At 41.2% G+C, this 26,872-nt stretch overlaps 1 protein-coding gene across 1 annotated transcript in view; it reads right to left on the bottom strand.

The window, feature by feature from the left end:
- LOC127575211 (uncharacterized) overlaps window positions 1–26,872 on the bottom strand; it is a 165,542-nt gene that overhangs the window by 94,669 nt on the left and 44,001 nt on the right. Inside the window, exons 4-6 of the mRNA XM_052024916.1 lie at window positions 17,533–17,688; window positions 6,600–6,629; window positions 4,037–4,176 (exon numbers count right to left, since the gene is read on the bottom strand). Of these exons, the coding sequence (XP_051880876.1) occupies window positions 4,037–4,176; window positions 6,600–6,629; window positions 17,533–17,688 (326 nt within the window). The remainder of the gene's footprint in view (window positions 1–4,036; window positions 4,177–6,599; window positions 6,630–17,532; window positions 17,689–26,872) is intronic.

Here is a 26,872-nt window from a genome sequence, read left to right as displayed (position 1 = left end):
AAGTACATCCCTCAACACTTTGAAAGTGAAACCCTTGCTGACCATCAATGTTACACTCCATCCTTGAAGATGTAAGCACACCATCAAGAAAACTAAGAACAGGATAGCAGGACTAGATGGCATACCAGTAGATTGACTGACCAGGTTGATTGGAACCAGGTTGGTTCCGGAGATAAGGGGGTGAGCCCATGAAGAGAGATTGAGTCACCTGGGACTATACTCGCTAGAATTACAAGGATGAGAGGGGATCATATAGAAACATATAAAATTATGAAAGGGATAGGTAAAATAGAGGCAAAAAGGTTGTTTTCACTGGTAGGTGAGACAAGAACTAGGGGACATAGCCTCAAGATTCCGGGGAATAGATTTAGGACGGAGATGAGGAGAAACTGCTTTTCCCAGAGAGTAGTGAATCTGTGGAATTCCATGCCCAGGGAAGCAGTTGAGGCTACCTCATTAAATATATTTAAGACACAGTTAGATAGATTTTTGCACAGTAGGGGGATTTTGCATGGTAGGGAAAATCAGATCCATAATGCAGTCCAGCACAGGTCAAAACATGAATGACATCAACAATAGCAGGAGATTCTAGAGCAATGTCTCCAGATGATCCTAAACACCAAGAAGAAAGATCGCCACACTGAAGGCAATATCACCAGCATTGAGGCAATGATCCTCATGCACTAACTCTGCTGGACTGGGCATTGTGTGTGAATACTTGATTCTTGCCTACCCAAAAAACCTGGCTTCTCCCAGCTCACTCAAATGAATAACTATGTGGCAAAAGAATATCACACTGCAAGTATACCTAAAAAAAAAGCTGGTGTAACTATCAATAGCTGGGAGAAGCAAGTCTGCCTACCTCAATGATGCCACATTCCCCATCAAACAGAGGCCAGCTTTGAGGAGAAGTGTTTTGCCCTTGAAGCTGAAAGGAAGAAAGGAGGAAGGGAAAAGAGCAATCCTTTGCAAGCAGGCAGCTGACCTGTGGGGAACAGACTTTACCTTCTGCGGGTGGTTTGTGGCTCTATAATCAGACTTCTCAGCCATCTCAGGACCAAAGGTAAATCTGTATTAGAAATCATCCATAGATTGAGGAATCATCACACTTGACAAGATTTGACTGCAGTAGAAAAGGTACAAGTAAAGATACTTGAAGCTCCTGGAACATTTTACAAAAATGCAGTTAAGAGGTAGGAAACATGTAAATATTGGGTCACCTATGTATTGAATCACTTTGTCGCAAGATGCAATGCCAAATCAAAATTTCCCAGGGAAATTACAGTGGGTTAAAATTCCTGCCATTATTAATATGTAAAATAATAACTAGTAACTTGTGGCAAGAAAGTTGGAAATCATGACAAATCTCTATATATTTTATCGTAGCCCCACAAAAATGGAAGTTCACCTCAATTTCCCTATGAATTTCAAAAAATTACCAAATTTATGCAAAATAATCACAAATTGTTGGAGGTATTTAACAATGCAATGACCCTTTTAATGTCTCTTTGGAGAGGCTGAAGAAGATGTTTACCAGCGTGCTGCCTGATTGAAGTGTATTAGCTATGAGGAGAGATTGGACAAACTTGGATTATTTTCGGTGCAGCTTCGGAGGCTGAAAGGCAACCTGATAAAACTACATAAAATTATGAGAGGTATGGATAGGGCAGATAGTCAGAGTCCTTTTCCCAGAGTGGAAATAACAGATACTAAAGGGCATGGGTTGAAGATGAGAGGGAGAGTTTAAAGGACATTTGAGAGGCAGGTTATTTTGACACAGAGAGTGGTAGGTGGCTAGAACGCACTGCCAGGGGAAGTGGTAGAAGCAGATTTGACAGCAGAGCTTAAAAGGCATTTAGACAGGTACATGAACATGCAGGGAATAAAGGGATATAAACCAGGTGCAAGTAGATCTGATTAGATTAGAGTAGCATTATAGTTGGCGCAGACATGGTGGGCCAAAGGGCCTGTTCCTGCAACGCATTGTTCTATGCTCTAACGTCAAGAATTATGTTTCTGCAACAATGAATGTATTAAGACATGAACAGTCTACAACAGGCTTAAACAGCTAAGCCTGAAAGCATGTACCACCAGGCTCAAGGACAGCTTTTATCCCACTGTTATAAGACTATTGAACGGTCCTTGAGTATGATAAAACAGACTCTTGACCTCACGATCTACCTCATTATGGCCTTGCACCTGTTGTCTGCTTGCACTGCATTTTCTCTGCAACTGTAACACTTTATTCTGCATTCTATTATTGCTTTCTCTGATACTACCTCAATGTGCTGATATGATGAAATGATCTGTATGGATCAAAGTTTTTCACTGTACCTCGGTACATGTGACAATAATAAACCAATTTACCAATTTAGTTCTCATCGTTGAATTAATGCTACTCAGTCTTGAAGGCCCAATGTCTGCCTTAACTCGGCTGCAGCATTCCTGTTTCAAATTCAGTAGGTTCTGGGTTCAAGTCCCACTCAAGAGATTTGTGTAAAAAATTCTAAGCTGATGTTCCAATTTAGTGCTAAGGGAAGGTTATACTGCTGAAGATTCTGTCTTTGAGATACTAAACAGAGATTCTACCAGCCCTGTCAAGTAGATATGAAATATTCCATATGACTCCTTTCAAGTAGAACCCATGAAATTTATCTTTAATATTTAGATCAATGTTTATCCCTCTAATAATAAATAATAAATCTTATTCTGTCATTTTCACTTTGCTGTTTATGCACTTTGATTGCAGTGTTTCCTACATTACAACAGTGATTATACTGCAAAAGACTTTGAGACAACCAGAGGTCATTATGGCATTATATGATTGCAAGTATGCCACCCTGAAAGGGAGCAATTGAAGATCCAGAGTCTCATTCCAACAGGTTATATTATTCCTTTTTCTCTAAAGTTTCAATTTTTGTCTCATTTTTCCTCTCTTTCGTTCCCTCTAATTACTTGTCTGTCTGTATTAAATTTAATTATATTTCACACTATTTTCTTTTCCTTGTTCCTGTTTCTATTTCTGTCCTTAAACCACATTGATTGCCAAGACAAACTGCTCGTTCTACCTTTCATCAAGATGCCAGATACTCAATTATCAGATTGTAGAATGCAAATTGTTTCAAATTTAAAGGGGTGAGGGGAGAAAACAAACCAACAAATTAGGCATGCCATGAGCTGCTCTGCTTCAGCAAATAATTCTGGGCATCTTTGAAATGAGAAGATACAGATAGAAAATTGTGCTATTCTAGGAATCCAGCATTTCCAATAGCATGAATCATTATCCTGTTTGTACTGATTCTAAAACATGCTTTGAATTACTGCAATATGGAAAACATGATTCAAAACAGAATGTATTCATTATTTTAATTTGATTAATACCCCAACATTACATCAAAATAATGAGTTTAACAAGCTGAGAAGAATTTTTTTATTGGAGCACATTTATCATATTAAGACATCTCAGAAATTGGTCAAAAAGATCTCCCATTAGAGTTTGATATCAAAAACATTGTAAAATTAATAACTTATGAAACTCTGCAATTCAAACTGTGATTAGGTGATGAGTAGTCCATTTTTGTGATTAGTAAAATTCTTATCCTAGAGAACAAGTAGTATCCTAACAAAAATAATTGAAGAGGATGTAATAAGTAAAAATGGACATATGTCAGAAGTAGAGATGCCCAAATCCATAAAAGTACAGGAATACATATAACCAAAATAGACCACTGTGGATCATTTGGCCAATTCCAAAATTTGAAAAATGTCATGTGCTGGTCTCTCATTTTCATCATTCACATGATGCGGTTACTGCCTATTGATCACTTCTAAGTGCATTTATTTGCACTTTTTATAATACTTTCGATAAGGATTTCCTTCCAAATTAGACCCTCTGGGGGCAAACAAATGAACATCCATGTTTAGCTCTATACAATGGAACATGCTAATATGCAGACAGTTTTGATTGCTGACTTAATGATCTTAAACTTCCTGCATATCTTTTGTAACAAATTCAGTCATAATATAAAATTATTACCTTTGGATTGGTTATTGGAATAGATACAAAGTAATTTGGACGAACTTTTTTTTTCTTTATTTGACCCGTGTCTTCATCGTTCTCACCACCTAAAGTACGCTTTCTCTTCTTCTTCGAATTCTTTACTGGGGCTTTAGTGACTGAAAACAAAAATCACAAGGGAAATACAGAGTCATTCTCAAAATGTGTTTGCTTCAAAATCAATTGTATGGATTTAAGCCATAATCTACTACAAGCTATCACATGGAAACTACATAACAGAATTTGATTGTGTGTTATGTATGCTTGAGCATTATCAGTTAAATGAAAACTATATAAAGATGTACAGCAATAGAGATATCTCTTTTACACCATGATTTCAGATGGATGAGCTAAACATTGAATCAGGATCGGATAGAGGATGAATGAGAGGGATGGAATACTTTATTTGCAGTTGCTACTTGGCTTTCTGGGTGCTACTAGCATTTCCGTTTTTATGTCTAATTTTCAGCTTCTGCTATATTTACTGAAGATACAAGTTTTCACTCTGAATCTGAATCTGAATCTAAAGGTGAAGCTCACTGCTGCTGGGAGTTCTCCCATCAGGGTGGATGGTGCTTACTCCTCAACCAACATCACTAAAAAGTAGATGGCCTGATCGTTCTTTTCATATCTGTTTGTGAGACCTCATTGTGCAGAAGTTAGTTGCTACATTTCCTTATATTATCACATTAATTCACTTCAGAAGTCCCTCAATGATTGGACATTGTGTATTTTGTGAATGGTGCTCATAAACATCGGCTCATTCTTGAGAACATCCACATTCAAGTTTTCACAATGTTCCACCTATGTTTTAATAAATAAATTAATTTCCAAAAACACCACCCAATATTATAATCACTTATTTAATAACGCTACTGGAATATCTTGTATTGTCATAGTTGTAGTTCAAATAATTACTGTAGTTTCCACATTTTATTGCCCATGTTCACTTCTTTCCTTATGACATAAAAGTTGGTCATTCAGCCGATCATCTATGATGGCTCTCAAAGCAATACCATCCCTGCAAGTCCATGCTGACCACCCTAAACACACCACACTTAGAGTACTGTGTTCAGTTCTAGTCACCACATTATAGGAAGGATGTGGAAGCTTTAGAGGGGGCAGAAGAGATTTACCAGGATGCTGCCTGGATTAGAGAACATGCCCTATGAGGAAAGGTTGAACGAGCAAGGGCTTTTCTCTTTGGAGCGACGGAGGATGAGAGGTGACTTGATAGAGGTGTATAAGATTATGTGAGGAACAGATAGAGAGGACAGCCAACTATTTCCCAGGACAGCAATGGCCAATACCAGAGGACATCCGTTTAAGACGACTGGAAGAAAGTTTAGGGGAGATGTCAGAGGTAGGTTTTTTTTAACACAAAGAGTGGTGGGTACCTGGAACACACTGCCGGGGGGGATGGTAGAGGCTGATACAATAGGAACATTTAAAAGACTCTTCCATAGGCATATGGATGTAAGAAAAATGGAGGGTTATGGGCTGTGTAGGAGGGAAGGGTTAGATTGATTGTGGGGAAGGTTTATATAGGTCGGCACAACATTGTGGCCCGAAGGGCCCCTACTATGCTGTACTGTTCTATTTTCTACATTAACATCATTTTTTATTCTCTCCACATTCCTATCAACATCCCCACCCCGCCCCAGATTCTACCACTCACCTACACATTAGGGGCAATTTACAGTGAGCAATTAACCTACCAAACCAATGTCTCCAGTAGTGAGAGGAAACCAAAATAACATCTAAATAAAGTGAGGAAAAGTAAGTTAAAGGTTTTTTTAAACATGCTCAGTGAGTAAGTGATTTGTCCTCAGAATTACATACCAGAAATAACTCATGTTTAATCCTAACTTAAGAGATCTTACACATTATACCGCAATTGACTTCTTTTTCCCAATGCAAGACAGATAAGTTGTCCTGAGAGTTGGTAAATTGGAGGTTGAAGGGTGGGTTGGGGGGAATGAAAAGGGAGATATAGGGTTATGGTACTGTTGGGATTGCTTTGAGAAAACCTGGTACACATTTGATGACATCCTCTTTACTCTAATTATTATAATTCTATTCTATCTTAATTAGGATTAAAGTTTCTTACTACTGTTCTATTATTATTTTTTCAACAACTTTAAATCTACAATATTTAAATCATTGCACGTGCTTTTGCAGAAATTTTGAAACTGTGCGTATAGTGGATGCTGAAGTTGATACAAATAAAACTTCAACACCATAGTTCACCCGTGCAATAACTCAAATCACATCACAGGACAACAAAACAAATACTGATGCATGTTAATATTTCTTATTTTAATATTTCTTTCCCAATTTTACTTACCCCATTTCAGTCTTATACTCTCAAATATTTCAGCATTGATAAAAACCTAATCAGTCTGTATTTGCACAAAGAATGATGTTGGGTGAAAGTGACTGAAACTCCATCACAATGAAGTCACATTCTTATTTTCTCAGCAACTTTCAAAAGGTATTGGCAGATCAATGTTCAAGATCCAATAACAAAATCTGAACTTACCCCTTAAAATATATTTTGGGAGCAGTTGACCTTAAAACAGAAATGTAGAAGGAACATTTTAAGCAACAATGACTGAACTACCACTAATTCAAATTTCTCAACAAGCATGTAAATTGAATGATCAAATGTACTTTTCATATATACACATCTTTTGTATGTCATCTGAGGAACATGACTTAAACACTAGAGAACTGAAGGAGTATTATTTGCAATGCTATTTTTCAAAGCAAGCACTAATCCCAAGCTTCATCTGCTTCCCACAGGATGACATGAAAGTTGATAAGCAGAAGAACCCTCCTGTTCTCCAGACCAACATTCATCACTCAACCAACAGCATTAAAACAGATTAGTGTGATTTTGCTGACAAAGTGAAAGAAATTCTGCCTTAGAGCTTGATTGACATTTATATTATTATCCCATTGGGGATCATTTTAAACAGCACTTTCGAAGACAAAGTATGACCAGAAGTTAGTGATAAATGATTTAGAGTGCTTGCTTACTTGTGTATGATCTCTTGATTTACAACAGGTCGAGGCTATTACTTCCAAGGGTGCAGTCCCACGAGTCCCAATCCTTCCCTTCTTATTTCCCTGCAGCACTACAACTTTTTCTCTCTCAGGTGCCCATCAACTCCCCTTTGATTCTTTTGCAATTGTCATCAAGGAACAATTTATGATGACCAATTAACTGACTTCAGGATGTGGAAGGAAACCAGAGCAGCCAGTGGAAACCCACACATTCAAAAGGAGAACGTGCGATGTCCATGTAGACAGCACCTGAAGTTGGGATTGAACCTGGGATCCTGTGAGGCAGCAGCACTAACTACTGCACCACTCTGACTAATAAAAAAAGAACTTGCATTTGTATAGCACTATTTGTGATCTCCCGCTGGCCTAAAGCAGTATATACTGTATAGAATTGTACAAAACACAGGGAATTGATTCCTTGTTAAAAATTGTTGGATACAGGTTAATAAGGTTTTATTTTTGTAGCCAGTCTATCTTTCTTCTGAAATCAAAATATCCACAGCTAGAAATCTAAAGTTGTGCATGTGACTTTGAACAATCACATATGCACAAATTGGTTTTGGCACATTCCTCACCAGTGCTCCGAATCCACCCCACATAGAAAATGCCCAGATTCAGAATAATGGAAGCTTCAAAGGCTGGTTTAATGTGCAATCACTTGAAGCAGCTCTGGAATATAAAACAAGCATTTGTGGAATAAGTTAACTGGGAGGAAATGCATGAATGAGATCAGATCCAGGATAGTGAATGTGTAGATTTTAATTTAATTAATGATGTACGTAAAGACAATTTTCAGAACTTTTATCTTTTTTATATATGTGACCTTGCTGGGATTGGATGATGACTTGCAAAGAGAATATTATGTCACGTCTGTGCACAGCAACTTCTTTGAGAAATTATCTTACACAAACACTGATGAGAATCTGGTTGCATATGGGAATGAAGCAAGTTGTATAGATGCATTTAAGAGGAGGCTGTACATGCATTTGAGGGAGAAGCTGAATGATATATATTTGAGCTATATGTCCTAAATGCAAATTCAGATCACTCGCATGTTTACTCTTAAAGTAACCAACTATAAATCACTAACACATGAACAAACATAAATACAATTATTGTAACTGAAAAATTATAAATTGTTTCAAAACAATTTGTGAAAAAGTAGACAGACAATGGTGTGGATTTTGTGAGAATTCAATCAACGGACTGAATTTCAAATGCAGAGTCCAACATTCAGCCCCCTACCATGCCACACAAGCAGCTGAGGACAACTGTCTACCTCAATGTGTCCCTTCAACTAAAGAGACTGAAGTCCTGTAGAATCTAAATCAGGAATTTAAAACAATGAAAAATCATGTACAGAAAATAGAAAAAAGAACATAGAACATGGAACAGTACAGCACAGGAACAGGCTCTCCATCCCACGATGTTGTGTCAAACTAATTAAACTAGTAATTAAATGCTTAACCAAGCTAATCCCTTCCTCCTACACAATGTCCATATCCCTTCATGCTCTACACATTCATGTGCCTATCTAAGAGTCTCTTGAACGCCTCCTTCGCAATTGCCTTCACCACCACCCCTGGCAGTGCATTCCAGACACCCACCACTCTCTATGTAAAAAAGCTGCCCTGCTCATCTCCTTTGAACTTGCCCCCTCTCACCTTAAATGCATGCCCTCTAGTATTAGACATTTCAACCCTGGGAAAAAGATACTGGCTGTCTACTCTATTTATGCCCCTCATAAACCGCTATTAGAACTCCCCTCAACCTCCGCCACTCCAGAGAAAACCCAACTTTGTCTAACCTCCCCTGACGGCACATACCCTCTAATCCAGGGAGTATCCTGGTAAACCTCTTCTCCACCCTCTCCATAGCTTCCACATCCCTCTATAATGGGGCGACCAGAATTGAATGCAATACTTCAGATGCGGCCGAACTAGAGTTTTATAAAGCTGCAAAATAACTTCCCGACTCTTGAACTCAATGTTTCGACTAATAAAGGCAAGCATACCATATGCCTATCAACCCGTGCAGCCACTTTCAGGGAGCTATGGACTTAGACCCCAAGATCCCTCTGTCCATCAACACTGTTAAGGGTCTTGCCATTAACAGTGTACTGTCCCTTTACATTTGATTTCCCAAAGTGCAACACCTCATACTTCTATACTATTAACAACACCACCAATCTTTGTATCATCTGCAAACTTACTAACCCACTGATCTACGTCTTCAGCCAGGTCATTTATATACATCACAACCATGAGAGGTCCCAGTACGGATCCCTGTGGAATACCTCCAGCCAGAATAAGTCCCATCGACCACTGTTGTGACTGTGCTTAAGTCACTGGAGAAACTGGTGGATATGAAAGTCTTTATTAATTACAACAAGCAAACATTCTCTTGGAGATCCTGTGTTAGGGAATTGTCAGACATGGAACATCTTTTAGGGGTTACTGAATAGGGATAGCAGATATTAATACAATCAAGAACCAACTAGTCTTCAAAAAAACCTGTTTAAATATAAAGTGCAAGCAGTAATCAGTTTTGATGTCTACAGAACACAGGCTGCTGGCCCACAGCAGGGGGCTGGCTGCTCAAGATATGGTCTGTAAAGTGATGTGGCCATGAGACGTTCTCATCTGCATCAGCCAAACATTAAGACAATGGGCTATGTTAATTGTCCTACATCATACAAGGAACCTACAACTAAGTTATTTTGCACCCTTCTTCCAGAGATCAAGGAGGGCTGCCAGACCCAACTAAGTTTTGTCACCTAGCATATCAAACATGGTCATAGGCATACTTGCTCTATTAATAATTGGGATATTTGTGTACTCAGAAAGTCAGCCTTCACAACATTAATCTTGGGTGTCTGGTTCTCTGTCCTCAGCGGCTTTTAGACCTTCCATGTGAATTAGTTTGTCCCAACAAAGGTGTTTGAACCTTAAGAGGTGTCTGAACCTTCGGAGGTGTCTTATCAGTTACAATGTGCTCCCACTGTAAGTATGTACTTCAATGGAACCATTTGTCAGACACAGAATATTGAAGTAGACAATGTCATTGTAGTTATTAAAATTGTTTGAATCACCTACTGTTACCGTTGTTCTTAATAGTATAAAAACTTGATGGATTTTGAGTTTTGGAGACTCTACCGAGAGGGTCTCCAAGTGAATGTCCACCCAGAAGGAGCGCATGATTACGGTGCACATGTTCAATCCACATGTGGATATCCTCACAAAGACCTGTTTGGGATCCGGAGCAGTAAGCACCAAGTGAAGGTCAAGCTAAGAGTGGATGCTAATGGTGCCATCATCCACCCTCCCTCAGTGTTTGCTATTGGAGGGAACCAGGGGTACATGGTATGTGCCGGACAACCCAAATTCTGCCGTAACTGCAACAAGTTGGGATATGTGGCAGCCCAATGCAGTGCAATCATCTGCAAGAACTGCAAGCAGGAAGGCCACCAGACCAAGGACTGCAGAGAAAGCAAAAGTTGCAACCTGTGTGGGGAGACAGGTCATCTCTACAAGGCCTGTCTGAATCGTACCTGTACCTATGCTCAGGCAATAAGAGGGGGAGCTGGCACAGACAACCCCCAGAGGAATGCTGACACACCCCCTACCAGTGCAGAGGCCCCAGCAGAGCCTGAGACCAGGGCTGAGGAAAAGCCAACTGCCTCAAGCTCCCAAACCCCAGCCACAAGCCCCCAGGCCCCTCCCCAAGAGGAGGAGTCAACAGAGGAGGAGAGGGCAGAGGGACAAGAAGGGGAATGGCAGGTGGTGAAAAGGAAGAAGTCCCAGAAGACACCAGCCAAGAGACAACGGGCTGCCAAGAGTAAAAGTAATGGGAAGAAAAGGGCAATGCAACAGACAGATGCCAGCAACCTCTCCTCGTCGGAGGATGAAGCAAATATGGGAAACCATCAACGCAGGCAGAGGAAGCACCAGAATGGAAGGGACAAGGAGGAGGGGAGCCTGTAGACAAATACAGGAGAGGAAGAAATTCAGCCTCCTGCCCCCCAGCCCCAGGAGACCGAGAGCAGCACAGCATCCAGCGCATCCCAGCTCCGGGAGACGGGGAGCAGCACAGTGTCCAGGCGCACCCCAGCTTTTGAAGACTGGGAGCAGCACAGTGTCCAGCACATCCCAGCTCCAGGAGACTGGGAGCAGCACAGTGTCCAGCGCACCCCAGCTCTTGGAGACCGGGAGTTGTACTGAGGCCACTGGCCCCCAGCTCCGGGAGTCTGGGAGCAGCAAAGAAACCATCAGCCCCCAACTCTGGGAGTCCGGGAGCAGCACATCATCCAGCGTACCCCAGCTCCAAGAGATGGAGGGTACAGAACAGTCAGAGCCAGAGATCGGAACAGGAATAAAGTCTAATCTTCTCCCCCACTACCCACCCCCCCTCCCACCACTCCCCAGTGACACCACCAGCATTGCCACACCCTGGGAGAGACCCTTCCCAGCACCTGAGCCCAAAAACAGTGAGGCAGTTCACCAAGGCTGTGGGCATGAGGGTTCAGGCTGATTGACAATGTACAGTATTTGTGATCCCAGAACTCAAATAACTATGGAGATAAAACTGGCATCTCTGAACGTGCACAGGGTGAAGAGCACTGCACGACATGTTAACACCTTGCAATTCCTTGCCAAGGTCAAGGCGGATGTGAATTTTTTTTTTTACAGGAGTGTAGGCTGCCACACCTCTGCAACTATCGGAGGTGGTCGCGATGGTGGTCCCAGGGATTGTCAATATGGTCAGGGGGGAATGATAGTCGCGCATCTGGCCTGGGGATTCTGCTGCAGGGAGGCCACTTCTTTGTCACTGAAGTCAAAGAGGTGGTGGTGGGGGGGTGGTGGCTCCTCATGGCTGATGTAAAGTACCTTAACAATCCGCTCCAGCTAATTAATGTGTACGCCTCGCCCGCGCTGAGCAAGCGGCTAGCTGTCCTCAAGCAGCTCCCACTGCTGCTGGCCATGTCCCTACCAGTCGTTCTGGTGACTTCAACTGCATCAGTGATACAGCTGGACAATCCGGCAGTGCCAACAGGAGACTGAACAGCAGCTCCAGACACCTGATGGGAACAGTTAAAGATGCAGAGTTGTGCGATGCTTTCAGCACCCCTGCAGGTGGACCACAGCCACATACACTTGAACCAGAATGGACAGCTCAGTACAGTCCCAGATAGACTTCCTCTTCACATCGAAGGCAGTCATGGTCAGATCCACCGACATCACACTGGTGTTCTTCTCTGACCACTGCCTCCTTCAAGCCTCCTGTCACCTACAGGAGGAGGTGAAGGCAGGCAGGGTGATGTGGAAGTTGAATGTCAAGCTGCCGACCCCAGAGAACATCAAGGAACTAAAGAGGGATTACACAGGTTGGAGAACTATGAAGTTCCTTTTTGATTCCCCGATTCACTGGTGGGAAGCAACCAAGGAGAACATCAAGAGGTTCTTCATCCTCAAAGGAGTTCAGAAAGCAAAACAGTGTCAGAGGGAACTGTGCCTACTCCAGACAGACTTGCAGCAACTTCTCCTTCTGCAGTTGAGGAGGAACTCCGAGAGGTGAAGGGCCAGCAAGCTGCGCTCTTTGCCTCCAAATCCTCAAAGATCATCTTTTCAGATCCAGAGTGGAATTGAATGTGGAAAGGAATGAGACGTGCTCACACTTCTTCTTCCGAAAGGTTCATGGGGGAGCTCTGTGATCCACAGCCTTAAGGAAGAGGATGGCTCAGTAACATCCTCATAGACAGATATACTGAGGATCTACAGATCCTTTTATGCCGGTCTGCATGACAGTAAGACCACAGACAGCACAGCCTCCCAAAATTTCCTGTCCTCTATCACAGAGGTGCTAGATGACAGCAAGCTGGAGGGTCTGGATCAGCCACTGTCCCTGGAAGAGCTGACTGGCTCCATCCTTTCCCTTGGCACGAGTAAAACTCCCGGAAGCGATGGCTTACCGGCAGAGTTGTACTCGGCTCTGTGGGACTGGATGGGCCTGGACCTTCTGGAAGTGTACAACGCTATGCTTCTGGCTGGCAGAATATCAGACTCCATGAGGAAGGGCATCATTACCCTCATCAACAAGCAGAAGGGAGAGAAGGAGGGCATCAGGAACTGGAGACACATTTCACTAATAAATGTGGACTATAAGATCCTGTCCAAGGTCATTGCCAACCGGGTCAAGTCTGCTCTGCGACAGGTGATCCACCCAGACCAAACCTGTGCTGTACCTGGCAGCAAAATCTGACAGCCTTGCACTGCTCAGAGATACCATCGCCTACATGCAGGACAGAGGGGTGGATGCCTACCTGGTCAGCTTGGATCAGGAGAAGGCCTTCGACAGGATATCACACACGTACATGCTGGACGTGCTCTCCAAAATGGGTTTTGGGGAGGGAATCAGAAATTGGATCCAACTGCTCTACACAGATATCTGTAGTGCAGTCAGAATCAATGGGTGGGAGACAGATAGTTTCCCCATCAAGTCTCGAGTCAGGCAGGTCCACTCTCCCCTGCCTTGTTTGTGTGCTGCATTGAACCCTTTGCTGAATCCATCAGAAAGGATGAGAGCTTAAGAGGGGTGACGTTGCCAGGCAGTGGAGGCACACAAGTCAAAAGCTCTCTGTGCATGGACGACGTTGCCATCTTCTGCTTGGATCGACGGTCAGTTCGCAGATTTATTAGCATCTGAGACCAGTTCGAGTTGGCATCAGGGGCCAGAGTCAACCGCAGGAAGCGCGAGGCCATGCTCTTCAGTAACTGGCCTGATCAATCCAATGTCCCCTTCACCATCAGGTCCGACTACCTGAAGGTGCTGGAGATCTGGTTCGGAAGGACTGAGGCGTGTAACAAGAATTGGCTGGAGCAGATTGGAAAGGTAAAACAAAAATTGGGTTTGTGGAAATGGTGTTCTCTATCAATAACTGGGAAGAACTTGGTCATCAGGTGTGATGTGCTCTCAGGGCTGCTGTACCTGGTGTGGCCTGTTCCTCGCTCCTCTGCCTCGGTAATCACTTGGGACATCTTCCAGTTTATCTGGGGGTCCAAGATGGAGTAAGTTCGATGGGTCACACTGCAGAAGTCCCCTGAGAATGGGAGCAAAAGTGTACCCAACGTTGCCCCCATCCTGATGACTACCTTCGTGTGTGGCTGTATCAGTCGGTGTGTGGACCCAAGGTACGTGGGCACCAAGTGTCACTACGTGCTGAGGTTCTACCTGTCCCTGGTGTTGCGGAAGATAGGCCTGGCCCCTTTACCACGCAACATCCCAGTCAGCTGGACATTGCCGCACTACCTGTCCTTCGTGGAAGAGTTCTTCCAAGCAAACACCTTTAACCACAAGTCCATCAAACAGTGGTCAGCACGGAATGTACTGCAGACACTGCGGATAGGGACACTATGGATTCTGTGGGTTTGTTCCCTGAGCAAATGGTCCAAACCATATAGCAGAATGCCTCATCACCAGATCTGTCTAACAAGCACCAAGACCTCCCTTAGCCCTCACAGTCAGAGCCTTCCTCTATGGACACATCACCTCCAACGCACGCTGCCCTCGGGAAGGCTGCAGTAGGGAGGAAATGGTCACGCATCTCTTTGCAGACTGTGGATTTGCAAAGAGGTTGTGGAGACAGATGCAAGGGTGTGTGTCCCGGTTCATCCCCAGCAGCTGTGTAACAGAAGACTCTCTGATCTACGGGCTGTTCCGGGGTTCACACACCAAGTGCTGCTGGAAGGTCATCAACTCGGTGAAGGACGCCTTTTGGTCTGCCCGAAACTTACTGGTCTTCCAGCACAGTGAGATATCCGTAAGGGAATGCTGCGGACTGCCACAGTCCAGGCATCGGGAGTACGTGCTGAGGGATGCACTGAAGTTTGGTGGGGAAGGACCACTGTTTAGGCTCCTTCTGCTACCGCATATGGAGGGGCAGAGGTGGGTGGGGAAGCCCCTTGAGCAATGAAAGGGGTATCACCTCAAGGAGCCACAGAAGTGGCAATGGTGCTATGTTTGTTTGTGTGTTTTTCTTTTCTCTTTAAGTTTTTATACTACTGAATGTAACAACTATGAATGTTAAGGTTTTGTATCTTGCACTGTTTTTTTCTTGCTTTGTATATATTCTTTTTATTATGAATAAAGTTTATTTTTGAAATAAAAAGCTTGTCATGATGAATGAAGACTTTCATATCCACCAGTTTCTCCAGTGACGTAGTCACAGTCACAACAACCACTACCCTGTCTTCAATAGGCAAGCCAATTCTGAATCCAAATGGCCAATTCACCATGGATCCCATGCATCTTAATGCATCTGGATGAGCCTCCCATGAGGAACCTTGTCAAATGCCTTACTAAAATCCATGCACACAACATCTACAGCACTGCCTTCATCAATCACCTTTGTCAAGGCCCCAGCAATCTCATCTCTTGCCTTTTTCAATAACCTGGGGTATATCTCATCAGCCCCTGGAGACTTATCCACCTTAATGTTCTTTAAAAGACCCAACACTACCTTGTTCTTTATGTCAAAATGCCCAAGCATATTAAGCACGCTCCACACTGATCTCCCTATCCTCCACATCCTTGGAAATAATGATACAAAGTACACATTTTGGACCTCTCCCACATTCTCTGCCTCCAAGCACATGTTCCCTCCTTTACCCTCGAGTGGTCCTATCTTCTCCCTAGTTATCCTTTTGCTCTTGATTTATGTATAAAATGCCTTTGGCTTCTCTTTAATCTTACTTGCCAAGGACTTTATGTGCCCCCACCCCCGGCTCTCCTAATTCCCTTCTTGAGTTCTTTTCTAGTTTCTTTATAATCCTCAAAGACTCCGTTTGACCTTAGCTTCCTAAACCTTACATATGCTTCCCTTTTCTCCTTGACTAAATTCACCACCTCTCTCAACATCCAAGGTTCCTTTACCTTGCCATCCTTGTCCTTCCTTCTTACTGGAATATACCTGTCCTGTACTCTGTGCTGTTTTTCTTTAAACACCCTCCACATGTCAGAAGTGGACTTGCCCAAAAACAGTTGTTCCCAATTAACTCTCCCTAGTTCCTGCCTAATATTCCCGTAATTTGCCGTGCTCCAATTTAATACTCTCCCACAAGGTCCATATTTATCCTTACCTATAAGCTATCTTAAAACGTAAGGAGTTGTGGTCACTCTTACCTAACTGTTCTCCTACTGAAAGATCAGTAACCTGGCCAGGCTCATTACCCAACGCCAGGTCCAGTACGGCCCCTCCTCTTGTTGGACTATCCTCATACTTATTTAAGAAACCTTCCTGGATGCACCTAAAAATTTCTGCCCCATCTAAACCTCTTGCATTAAAGAGGACCCAGTCTATATGAGGGAAGTTGAAGTCACCCACAACAACAACTGTTGTTTTTACACCTTTCACTAATCTGCCAACATATCTGCTCTTCATTGTCCCGGTGGCTACTGGGGGGTCTTAGTCTAATTCCATTAGAGTGATTGCACATTTCTTATTTTTGAGTTCTACCCATATAGACTCATTGGATGAAGCTTCCATTATGTACCCTCTGAGTGTAGCTGTGATAATCTCCCTGATTAATAGTACAACCCCACCCTTTACTTCCCTATCTTTTTCTGAAACATCGAAACTCTGGAACATTAAGCATCCAATCCTGTCCCTCTCTCAGCAAAGTCTCTGTAATGGTCACATCATAGTTCCATGTATTGATCCATGTTCCAAGTTCATCATCCTTACCCCTAACACTCCTAGCATTAAAATAAACACACTTCAACCCATTCACCCTATTGTGTCTATTACCTTGCTCCTGCCTGTTCTTCCTTACTTACTTACTTACTCTCAATCCCTCCACTTTCTGACCTGCTGTTCTGGTTCCCATCCCCCTGCCAAATTAGTTTGAACCCTCCTGAGTAGCACTATAATGAAATGAAAAGATTGATGGCAATAAGAGAGAAAGACAAAAAAAATTAAAGAATTGTTTAAAATTTAACTTGTTTCAAATCTCCAATGATAATTAAGATCTGAAGAAATGCCATCCCATACTTCTAAAAGTTAAATGTTCATTGCCAAGGAAATTATATGGCACTAATTAGATCATATCGCACCACTGAAAATTCATTTGAATGGAGTAGACCTATTTAGATGGTGAGTTTAAGAGGCAAATGCTTGCTACCACGTGTTTGAACGTCAAGTTTCTTAGAAATGTCTGGCAGCAAATAGAACAGCTATTTTCAGATTTCCACTTGGCACTGCATATTTGGTTACTTGACAATGTGCTGCCTAATTTTCTCCATGCATGCAATGGGAGCTGGTTGCTGTACTCATATTCTTCGTGCAACATCTGTCTGTTGTCTTTAAAATCACAATGAATGCAGAAAAATACTCTACTAAGTTCAAAACTTACATCCATATTCTTCCCTGATCTTTGCATTTGGAAATGGGAGCTCGGCCAGAAGACTATTGACTTCTTTCTCTGCAGCAGATTGATTTTTCTTCCTCTTTCCTACCTTTGGCCTCTTCTTTTTACCATCCTCTGCCTTTTGTGTCCCTTCAGGGACATCTGTACAAAATAGGAACAATTAAAAAATAATTTGAGATAGACATTATTTAGTAAGATTATTTCAGTTATCAATCTGATTGAAATAAAGTTATTCTCACCCAGAATAACTAACCAATTATAATGAGGTGATATATATATATATATATAGATAGAAACAGGCCCTTCAGCCCACCACATCCATTCTGACCTTTATGCCTATCTATTCTAATCCCACTTGCCTGCATTAGGTATCTTTCTATCCCTTGTCTATTAAGTGCCTGTCTAAATATCTCTGAAATATATCTAATCTCTGTAAAAAAAAAACTTTTTCTCAAATCCCTATTAATACTCCTTCCTCTCACCTTAAACCTATGGTCTCTTGTTTTTGATACCCCTACCATGGTAAAAAGATACTCTTTATACAGAGGTATATACCTCTTTATATACCTCTATCAGATCATCCCTCAGTCTCATTTGCTCCAGGGAAAAAAAATGCAGACTATCCATTCTGTCCTCATAACTAAAGTCCTCTAGTCTAGACAATATCCTGGTGAATCTCCTCTGCACTCTCCAGTGCAACCATATCCTTCCTATAGTGTGGTGGCCAGAATACTCCAAGTGCTGCACACAATACTCCATGTGCAGTCTAACCAATATTTTGTAAATTTTCAACATTACATCCCAACTTTTATATTCTCTCCTCTTACCTAGAAAGACAAGCATACCATATGCCTTCTTCACCACCCTATCTACCTGTGTTGCTACTTTCAGCGAATGATGAATTTGAACCCCAAGGTCACTCTGTTCATCAACATTCCCTGGTGACCAACCATTTATTGTAAATGTCCTTCCCCCTATTTGACTTCCCAAAATGTACCACCTCCCACTTGTCAGGATTAAATTCCATCTGCCAATGCTCCATCCAACTTTCCATATGATCTATATCCTGCTGTAGCCTTAGGCAACTTTCCACACTATCCACAATGCCACCAATTTTTGTGTCATCCATAAACTTACTAATCATTCCTCCTACATTCACATTCAAGCTGTTAATATATGTCATAAACAACAAGGATCACAGCACCATTCCCAGCAGTACACCATTGGGCACAGACTTTCAATCAGAAAAGCATCCTTCCACCACTGCCTTTTTCCTCCTATCACCAAGCCAATTTTGGATCCAGTTAGCCGACTCACCTCGGATGCCTTGTTAGTTGAACTTCTGGACCAACCTACCACGTGGGACTTTGTCAAATACCTTACAAAAGTCCATATAGACAACATCTATTGCCCTGCCTTCATCAATCTTCTTAGTTACCTCCTTAAAAAACTCAATCAAATTAGGATTTCGCCGTACAAAGTCATGCTAACTATCCATGACAAGCCCCTGCTTTTCCAAATGTAAATAAATTCTGTCCCTTAGAATTTTCTCCAATAATTTCCCTACCACTGATGTAAGGTTCGCCAGCCTGTAATTACCGGGCTTATCCCTGCTGCCCTTTTTAAATAAAGGACAAACACTAACTATGATCTCTTCTTCTGGTACCTCACCTGCGGCAAACAAAGATGCAAAAATCTCGTCAGGACCCAACTATCTTGTCCCTTGCTTCCCATAGCATCTTGGGATAGATCTCATCTGCCGATTTATCAACCCTTATGTGTTCCTTAATATCCAACACCTCCTCCTTATTTGTACTGACATGCTCCAGACCATCGACATACCTCTCCCTGAGCTCACTATCTTTTAAGTCCTTCTCCTTCATGAATACAAATGAGAAGTATTCATTTAGGACCTCGCCCACATTGCCTATCTCCATACCTAAATTACATCTTTGGTCTTGGGATTCTCCTTAATCTTACTTGCCAAGGTTATTTCATGGCCCCTTTTTGCCCTCCCAGTTCCTTTCTTTCCTACGCCCTCTATGTTCCTCAAGAGACTCATTCAATTCCAGTTGTCTATACATGTCATATGCTTCTTTTTTTGTTCCTGCTCAAACCTTCAATATCCTTTGTCATCCAAGGCTCTCTAATCATACCTTCTTTGCCTTTCACCTTATTGGAACATGCCGACCCACTGACTAACTCTCTCTTCTATAGGTCTCCCACATCAGATGTTGTTTTATTTACAAGCATCTACTCCCAATCTGTTTTTGCCAGGTCCTCTCTTAAGCTAGTGAAATCAGCCTTCCCCCAATTTAGGACCTTAACTTGAGGAATAACCTTATCCCTTTCCATAACTACCTTAAAACTGACAGAATTATGGTCACTATCCCTAAAGTGTTCCCCCACTGACACTTACACCACCTGCCCAGTTTCAGTTCCTAAGAAAAGATTGAGTACTGCCCCATCTCCAGTAGGACTCTGTAAATATTGCCTCATAAAACTCTTTTGAATGCACTTAAATTCTACATCTAAGCTGCTTGTGTTAAAGCAATCCCAGTCTATGTTGGGAAAGTTAAAATCCCTCACTATTATAACCCTCACTACTATTGCTATTACTCTTTTCTGTGATTTACCTACATATGGGAAGTCCACAGTATAACTGCAGCAAAGTGATCACCTCTCTCTGATTCCTAAGTTCTACCCTTATGGCCTCATTGGACTATCCCGTCCAGGTAAGTTCAAATACCTGACATTCTAGTCAGGTTACTCTTTTCTGAAGATTAGACTGCAGAAGGTTGGTAAACAAAGCACCTTGTGGAGGATGAGGGAATTACTGAGTGCATTTTCTGGAGTTCAAGTTTAACTGACTAATAATAGCAAATGTGGATAGTTTTGTTGCCACTTCAGTATCAATATTTAGGCAATAATTGTTCTAAATTTAATGAAAACAGTGAAGTATTGGATCCATTTTACATTTTGTGTTTACTTCGTAATGCTGAACTGAATTCAAAAGTTCCAATCCTGAATAGTTTTACAGATGACACATCACAGATAACATCTGCTTATTTTGTTGAGTCAAAGTGTGTATTTCAATGCTTCATGCTTTACGTTGCTCACATTCCTGTTTTCAGTACAGTTGCAAAATGTATCAGTGTTGAGGCCCAACTTCCACTCTCAGGTAGATTTAGAAAATCCCATGACATTATTGGAATAAAAGTAGAAGGTAACTGTGTGTTCTCCCAATGTATAAATCAGTATTTATCCCTTAACCTAAAAAATAGTTATTTGTCTTATTCCTGTTTGGTGAGGTATTGCTCTCACAAACTGGTAGTCGAGTTTGCCTGCAGGAAAATAGTACTAGCTGTCGAACGCTTTGAGACCTGCCATATTTGAGAAGACACGATAGAAATGCAGGTTTGTTCACTACTTATTGGAAATGGACACATTTTATCTGAGCTCCTACTGGTTACTGTATTATACAACTCTATACCATAAAAATAATAGATTTGTTTCTTGCAATGCTGACACAAAAAAAAGTATTAAAAAGGTTATGCAGTTGGAGGTTTATGTAAATCTTGTTAATGTGTCAAAATCGATTTAGACTGATATGCAGCATAATATTTTATTTACAAAACTATTACAAAAAACATTTTCCAGAAATGATCTAAGCTTGGCATAATTCAATTTTTATGTTTTGATCATCTCTGCAGATAACAACAATTGTTTAGTTTAGGCATCAAACTTTGATTTTTATTGATTTAAGTTTTCAATTTTGCAAAAAATTAGAAGCTTTACATAAAGCAGAAAGCAAATATGCATACATCTATAAGCTTTACCTATCTTAAATCATTGTGTTCATTTGGCAGTAACATTATTATCAATGCAAAAAAATTCATGAATACAGATATAACATCCTCAGCTGTCTGTTTTGTTTTAAAGTCTTAATTTCATTGTCGATTAATTAATGAATTCTGTTAACTCAGACTGCAAATACTTTCTCATCAATCTGTGATGCAGTAAAATCGATATCAGTGTTTATCTGATAAAAATTGCATCCCGCCAAGCCCAACCATTATATTTAATAATCTCAATGGTTTCTACCAATTGGATTTCTGGAGCTGAATTTGAGTGTATTTTTTTTTTAAAGAACACGTTTTTTTTCTTCAAATCAAAATTTTTCTTAAATGTTGTGAGTTCAATAGTTTGAATAATGCATAAAGTTTACACAGAGCCACACTGAAGTGCTTCTTTCATTGGGATTTAGTGAAATGCAGTGGAACACAGGTAAAAACAAATTCATAAAGCATCTACTTGAACTGTGGAAAATCACTGAAATATATATTTGGTCTTAAGAAATAGCACATTTGTGTTTAAAGAGCACATTTCGAACTTTACATCACTTAGAAGCAGGGCTGGTTATTACAACACAGTTATGGGTAGCTGAGCTTTGAGGAATTGATAAATATCACACTTGACATGTATCACATATCAAACTGACAAGACTATATAAAAAGTGGAAAAATCAACATTGTGGTTGATCTTGGAAGTTCGGCATTTTCCAAGATCGCAATTCACCAGTGCCATCAGTTCCATTCCAAAGCAGGATACAAGGTATTTAAATGGTTATCCATAAGATTCCATCTTAAGTTAAAAACTACAAATAACATATTTTCAAATACAATAGATCAAAGGGTGAATCAAAAGCTCTGTACCTCATTCTGCAACTGGATGCTCAACTTCCTCATGGGCAGACCTCAATCAGTGAGGATTGGTAACAACATCTCCTCCTCGCTGACCATCAACACAGGTGCACCTCAAGGCTGCGTGCTTGGCCGCCTGCTCTACTCTCTATACACACCTGACTGTGTGGCTGAGTACAGCTCCAATGCGATCTTCAAATTCGTTGATGTTACAATTGTTGTTGGTCGGATCACAGGTGGCGATGAGTCAGCTTACCAGAACGAGACAGGACACCTGGTTGAGTGGTGCTGCAACAACAACCTCTTGCTCTAAAGAGCTGACTGTTGACTTCAGGAAGGGGAAAGAGGGCAAACATGTGCCAGTCTACACTGGGGGATTGGTGGTGGAGAAAGTCAGCAGCTCTAAATTCCTGGGCATTAATATATCGGATGACCTGTCCTGGGCCCAGCACATACAGTAGATGCAATCAGAAGGAAAGCATGCCAGCATCTTTACTTTCTTAGGAGGTTGCGGAGGTTCAGCTTGTCACCGAACACTGTAACAAACTTCCACAGATGTATTGTTGAAATTATCCTGACTGGTTGCATCATGGTCTGGTATGGCAATTCAAATGCACAGGAACGTAAGAAGTTGCAGAGAGTAGTGGACTCTGCCAAGTACATCACAGGCACATCCCTCCCCACCACTGGTAGTACCTATAGAAGGCACTGCCTCAAGAAGGCAACATCTATCATCAAAGATGTCCACCATCCAGGCCATGTCACCTTTTCGCAGCTACCATCAGGCAGGAGGTACAGAAGCCTGAAGTCCCACACCACCAGGTTCAAAAACAGCTACTTCCCTTCGAGCATTCGGTTCTTGAACCAACTGGCAAAATCCTAATCACTACAGTTTAGCAACATTATGATCACTTTGATTACTTTGCACTAAAATGGACTTGTTTTTTTGTTTGAATTGTGTCCTTTCTTGTAAAAATTGTGTATAATTTATGTTTAATTTATGCTTTTCTTGTGAAATCTGCTTAGATGATGCTATAAGTCTGTGATGCTACTGCAAGTAAGATTTTCATTGCACCTGTGCATAGATGTACTTGTGCATATTGACAATAAAATTGACTTGACTGAATACCTTCATAGGCAACCAGGATATTTTACCCTCTGCCAAATAACTCTTACTCAAAAGACTGTTTTGACTCTCCAGTGATCATTTAGGAAAGCACAGTGCGTACTCATTTAATTTTTCTTCGTCTGGAATGGATGAAGCTTTGAAGAATGATTCATATAGTCACCTCTTTGTTTTGCCAGAAATCCTGACTGATAAATTGTGACAGATGACCAGATGGGACTGTTTACTAAATAATCATTTAACCAGATTATATTTGCGTGAGCATTTGTTTGGAACCCCTTGGTCTTTTTATTTGCTAGGTCACCTATGGGTATTAAACATTGTGTGGATACGAGCAGTTTGCATTTGCTGCAGTTTAACGTAAATAAAGGATAAACAAAAACCTGAATGGAGAAGTGCACAGACAACTGGCAATAGTCCAGGAAATGAATGATTACACTTATCCTGTGTACAATGCTTAACTAGTAGCTATAACTGACTGGAGGACAATATGTAACACAGAGGATTGCATATCTCAGAACAATTCCCCCACAGACTGTCTTAATCTCTCAGCCTAATAGAAAAAAGAGAAATGAAGAATTTGTATGTATGACCTCAATTCCAAAGTGCTTTTCAGCCAATGAAATACTTCTATCACCTTTGCAGTCACTTCTGTAATTCAGAAAGCACAACAACTAATTTGTGTACAACAAACTCCCACAAAAAGCAATATTATTAATAGCAGATATTCTTTGATTAACTATTTATTATTATGCTCCCACTGAATTATGTATGTGAAATATCTGTACTTCAGCTTAGAATCTTTCTTACAAAGCAACACAACAGCTGTAGTACTCAAAACTAGGGGCAATTATGTTTTGCATATATATTTGCCCAACACTGTTCAGCTCTGAAAACCTCTATTGTAGGCTACATGCCTATCAGCAGAGGACCAAATTCATGGTCCTTTGCTTGCCCAAACACCCACATAGTCTTCTGGTTTGAGCACTCCATGAAACACACTGAAACCCTCCTTGAAGAAAAAGTTCCCAATACATCCTGTGTCTTGCTTTTGCCATATGGCAGGGTAATAGCCTTTCAGAAAAAAACAATCTCACTGAGCTAATTCCTTCTAGCGGCTTTTCTTGTATTTATTAAGCTCCCTTGATTACTACCTAGCTGTAGCAAATGCATCTGCAGAGTTTAAATCAATTCCTAATTAATGTACCAACAATGCAACCCTGTGTTTTTTCCTTGTTAATGAGAATTGTAAATGTTTTCAAAGGTGAGGTATTGAGCTAATGGATGAGCAGGGTAGGGCATGAGCAGCAGAACTTTGGATGAGCTGAAATTTAAGGAGGCAAGCCAAGAGAATATTGGCATAATAATCCAATTGTTTAGAAGCCAGTGATGGAGACGATCCTATAATAATGGAAATGTTTAGTAGAAACACTCTGAACAATCGAAAATACTCTTTGTTGAAGTGCATAAAAAATGAGCCAGAAAGTACACCACAGTCATACAGAGCACCAGTGGTAAATTTGATTAGAGTAGTTTAAGACATTAGGGTAGAATATAGAATAACATAGCATTGTGGCTAACTTACTGGACTGGCATCCAAAGGCTTGAACCACTGATCCACAGACATAAAATTGAATCCCACCATAGCAGTGAGGACTTTTCAAATAATTAAATAAAAACCTGGAATAAAGAGCTGCTATCAGTAACATTGAACATGAAATGTACAAGACTGTAGTAAAATCTGTTTCACAAACACTTTTCAAAAAGGAAACCTGCCATCATAACCTGGTCTCGCTATGTATGCCTCCAGACTTAATTGTGGGTAACTGACTCTTCAATTCAGTGGCAATTGGGAAAATGAATGTCGGCGTTGCCAGTGATGTCCACATCTTGTGGAAATAATAAATATGGGGTTCATTCCACTGGTGTATTCCTGGTGTTTCTTTGCAGAGATGACAGTTTGAAGATGTTGAGTTTGTCAAGATCCAATGAGGATTGGGATGGGGTTATGGAGCCAAACCAGGACCAACAGCAACAATATATCGCCTTCTAAGAGTTCTACATAATACTTAAATTGACTGTTTTGCAATTGGATTTAAGAACATATAGAATATAGAACATTACAGCACAGTGCAGGCCCTTCGGCCCACAATGTTGTGCAGACATTTTATACTGCTCTAAACCTTCCCTCCCACATAGCCCTCCATTTCTCTATCACTCATATGTCTAAGAGTCTCTTAAATGTCCCTAATGTATCTGCCCCCACCACCTCTGCCGGCAGTGCATTCCACGAACCCACCACTCTCTGTGAAAAAAACTTACCCCTGACATCCCCCTTATATCTTCCTCCAATCACCTTAAAATTATGCCCCCTCGTGTGAGCAAGAACAGCTGAGTCTGTTTCTACATGAGTTAATAAGACTCCTCGACCATCTCTAGATTGTTAAATTGTCCAATGTCCAATCTGCATGAACAAAAATTTCCTTCAGCTGAACATTGTGAAGGCCATTATTTTTGGGTCCCACTACAAATGCTACTACCTAGGTACCCATTCCAGGTCTCTCCCTCTGATCTTCATCTGTAACTGAAGTAGATTATTCCCAACCTGGGTGTCATATTTGACTGAGTTCTGGTCTTCACATTGAAGCTATCATTAAGATCACTTCTCTAAATACGAGTCCGACCTTGCCTCAGCTCATCTACTGATGAAACCTGCATCCACATTTTATTACCTCTCAACCGCCCTGTTTCAATACAGCCCTGGTTGCTCTCCTTCATTCTGTAAACTTGGGTCATTCAATGTTCTACTGTTCATATCCTAACTTGCATTCAGTCCCATTCACCCATCACCCCTTTGCTGCTGACTTACACCAGCTCCTTGCCATTCAATTTATGTATCACCTCAAGCATTCTTCTCACAAAATCCAAAAACCTGCAGACAATGAAAGTCTGAAATAAAAAGTGAAAATGTTGGAAACACTCAGCAGGTCAGGCAGCATCTGTGGAAATGTGTCAGATCAAAGACACTTTGTCAGAACTGAGAAAGACAGAAAACAAGTTAATCAAAACTAGCTTTCTTTCCTAGTTCTGATGAAGGGTCTTAAACCTTAAACATTAGCTGTTTTCCCCGCACAGATGCTGCCTGGTCTGCTAAGCATTTCCAGCATTTTCCATTTTTGATTCACTACTTCATGCCTCCCTCTCAATACCCAATACCCAAGTTCAAGAAAGCACAATAACTAATCTGTGTACAGTACACTCCCCCAAACAGCAATATTATTGCCAACACCATCAATCTTCGCCAGTCCTGGCATTTTGAGCACTGTCACTCCATTCCTTAAGCTACCTCAACCCAAGTCTCTGGAACTCTCTCCCAAAACTTCATGATCACTTTATTTCAGAACATAACTTAAAACTTCACTCTTTTATCGAACTTTTGATAATTTTCCCTGAAATCTTATGCAGCACCATGTCAGTTTTTTTTGATAATATTCCT

Source organism: Pristis pectinata, chromosome 10 (genome assembly GCF_009764475.1).
Source record: "Pristis pectinata isolate sPriPec2 chromosome 10, sPriPec2.1.pri, whole genome shotgun sequence".
In the NCBI taxonomy this organism is placed as follows: Eukaryota; Metazoa; Chordata; class Chondrichthyes; order Rhinopristiformes; family Pristidae; genus Pristis; species Pristis pectinata.
Note: the sequence above shows the minus strand (reverse complement) of the source record. Positions and strands in the feature narration are given on the sequence as shown.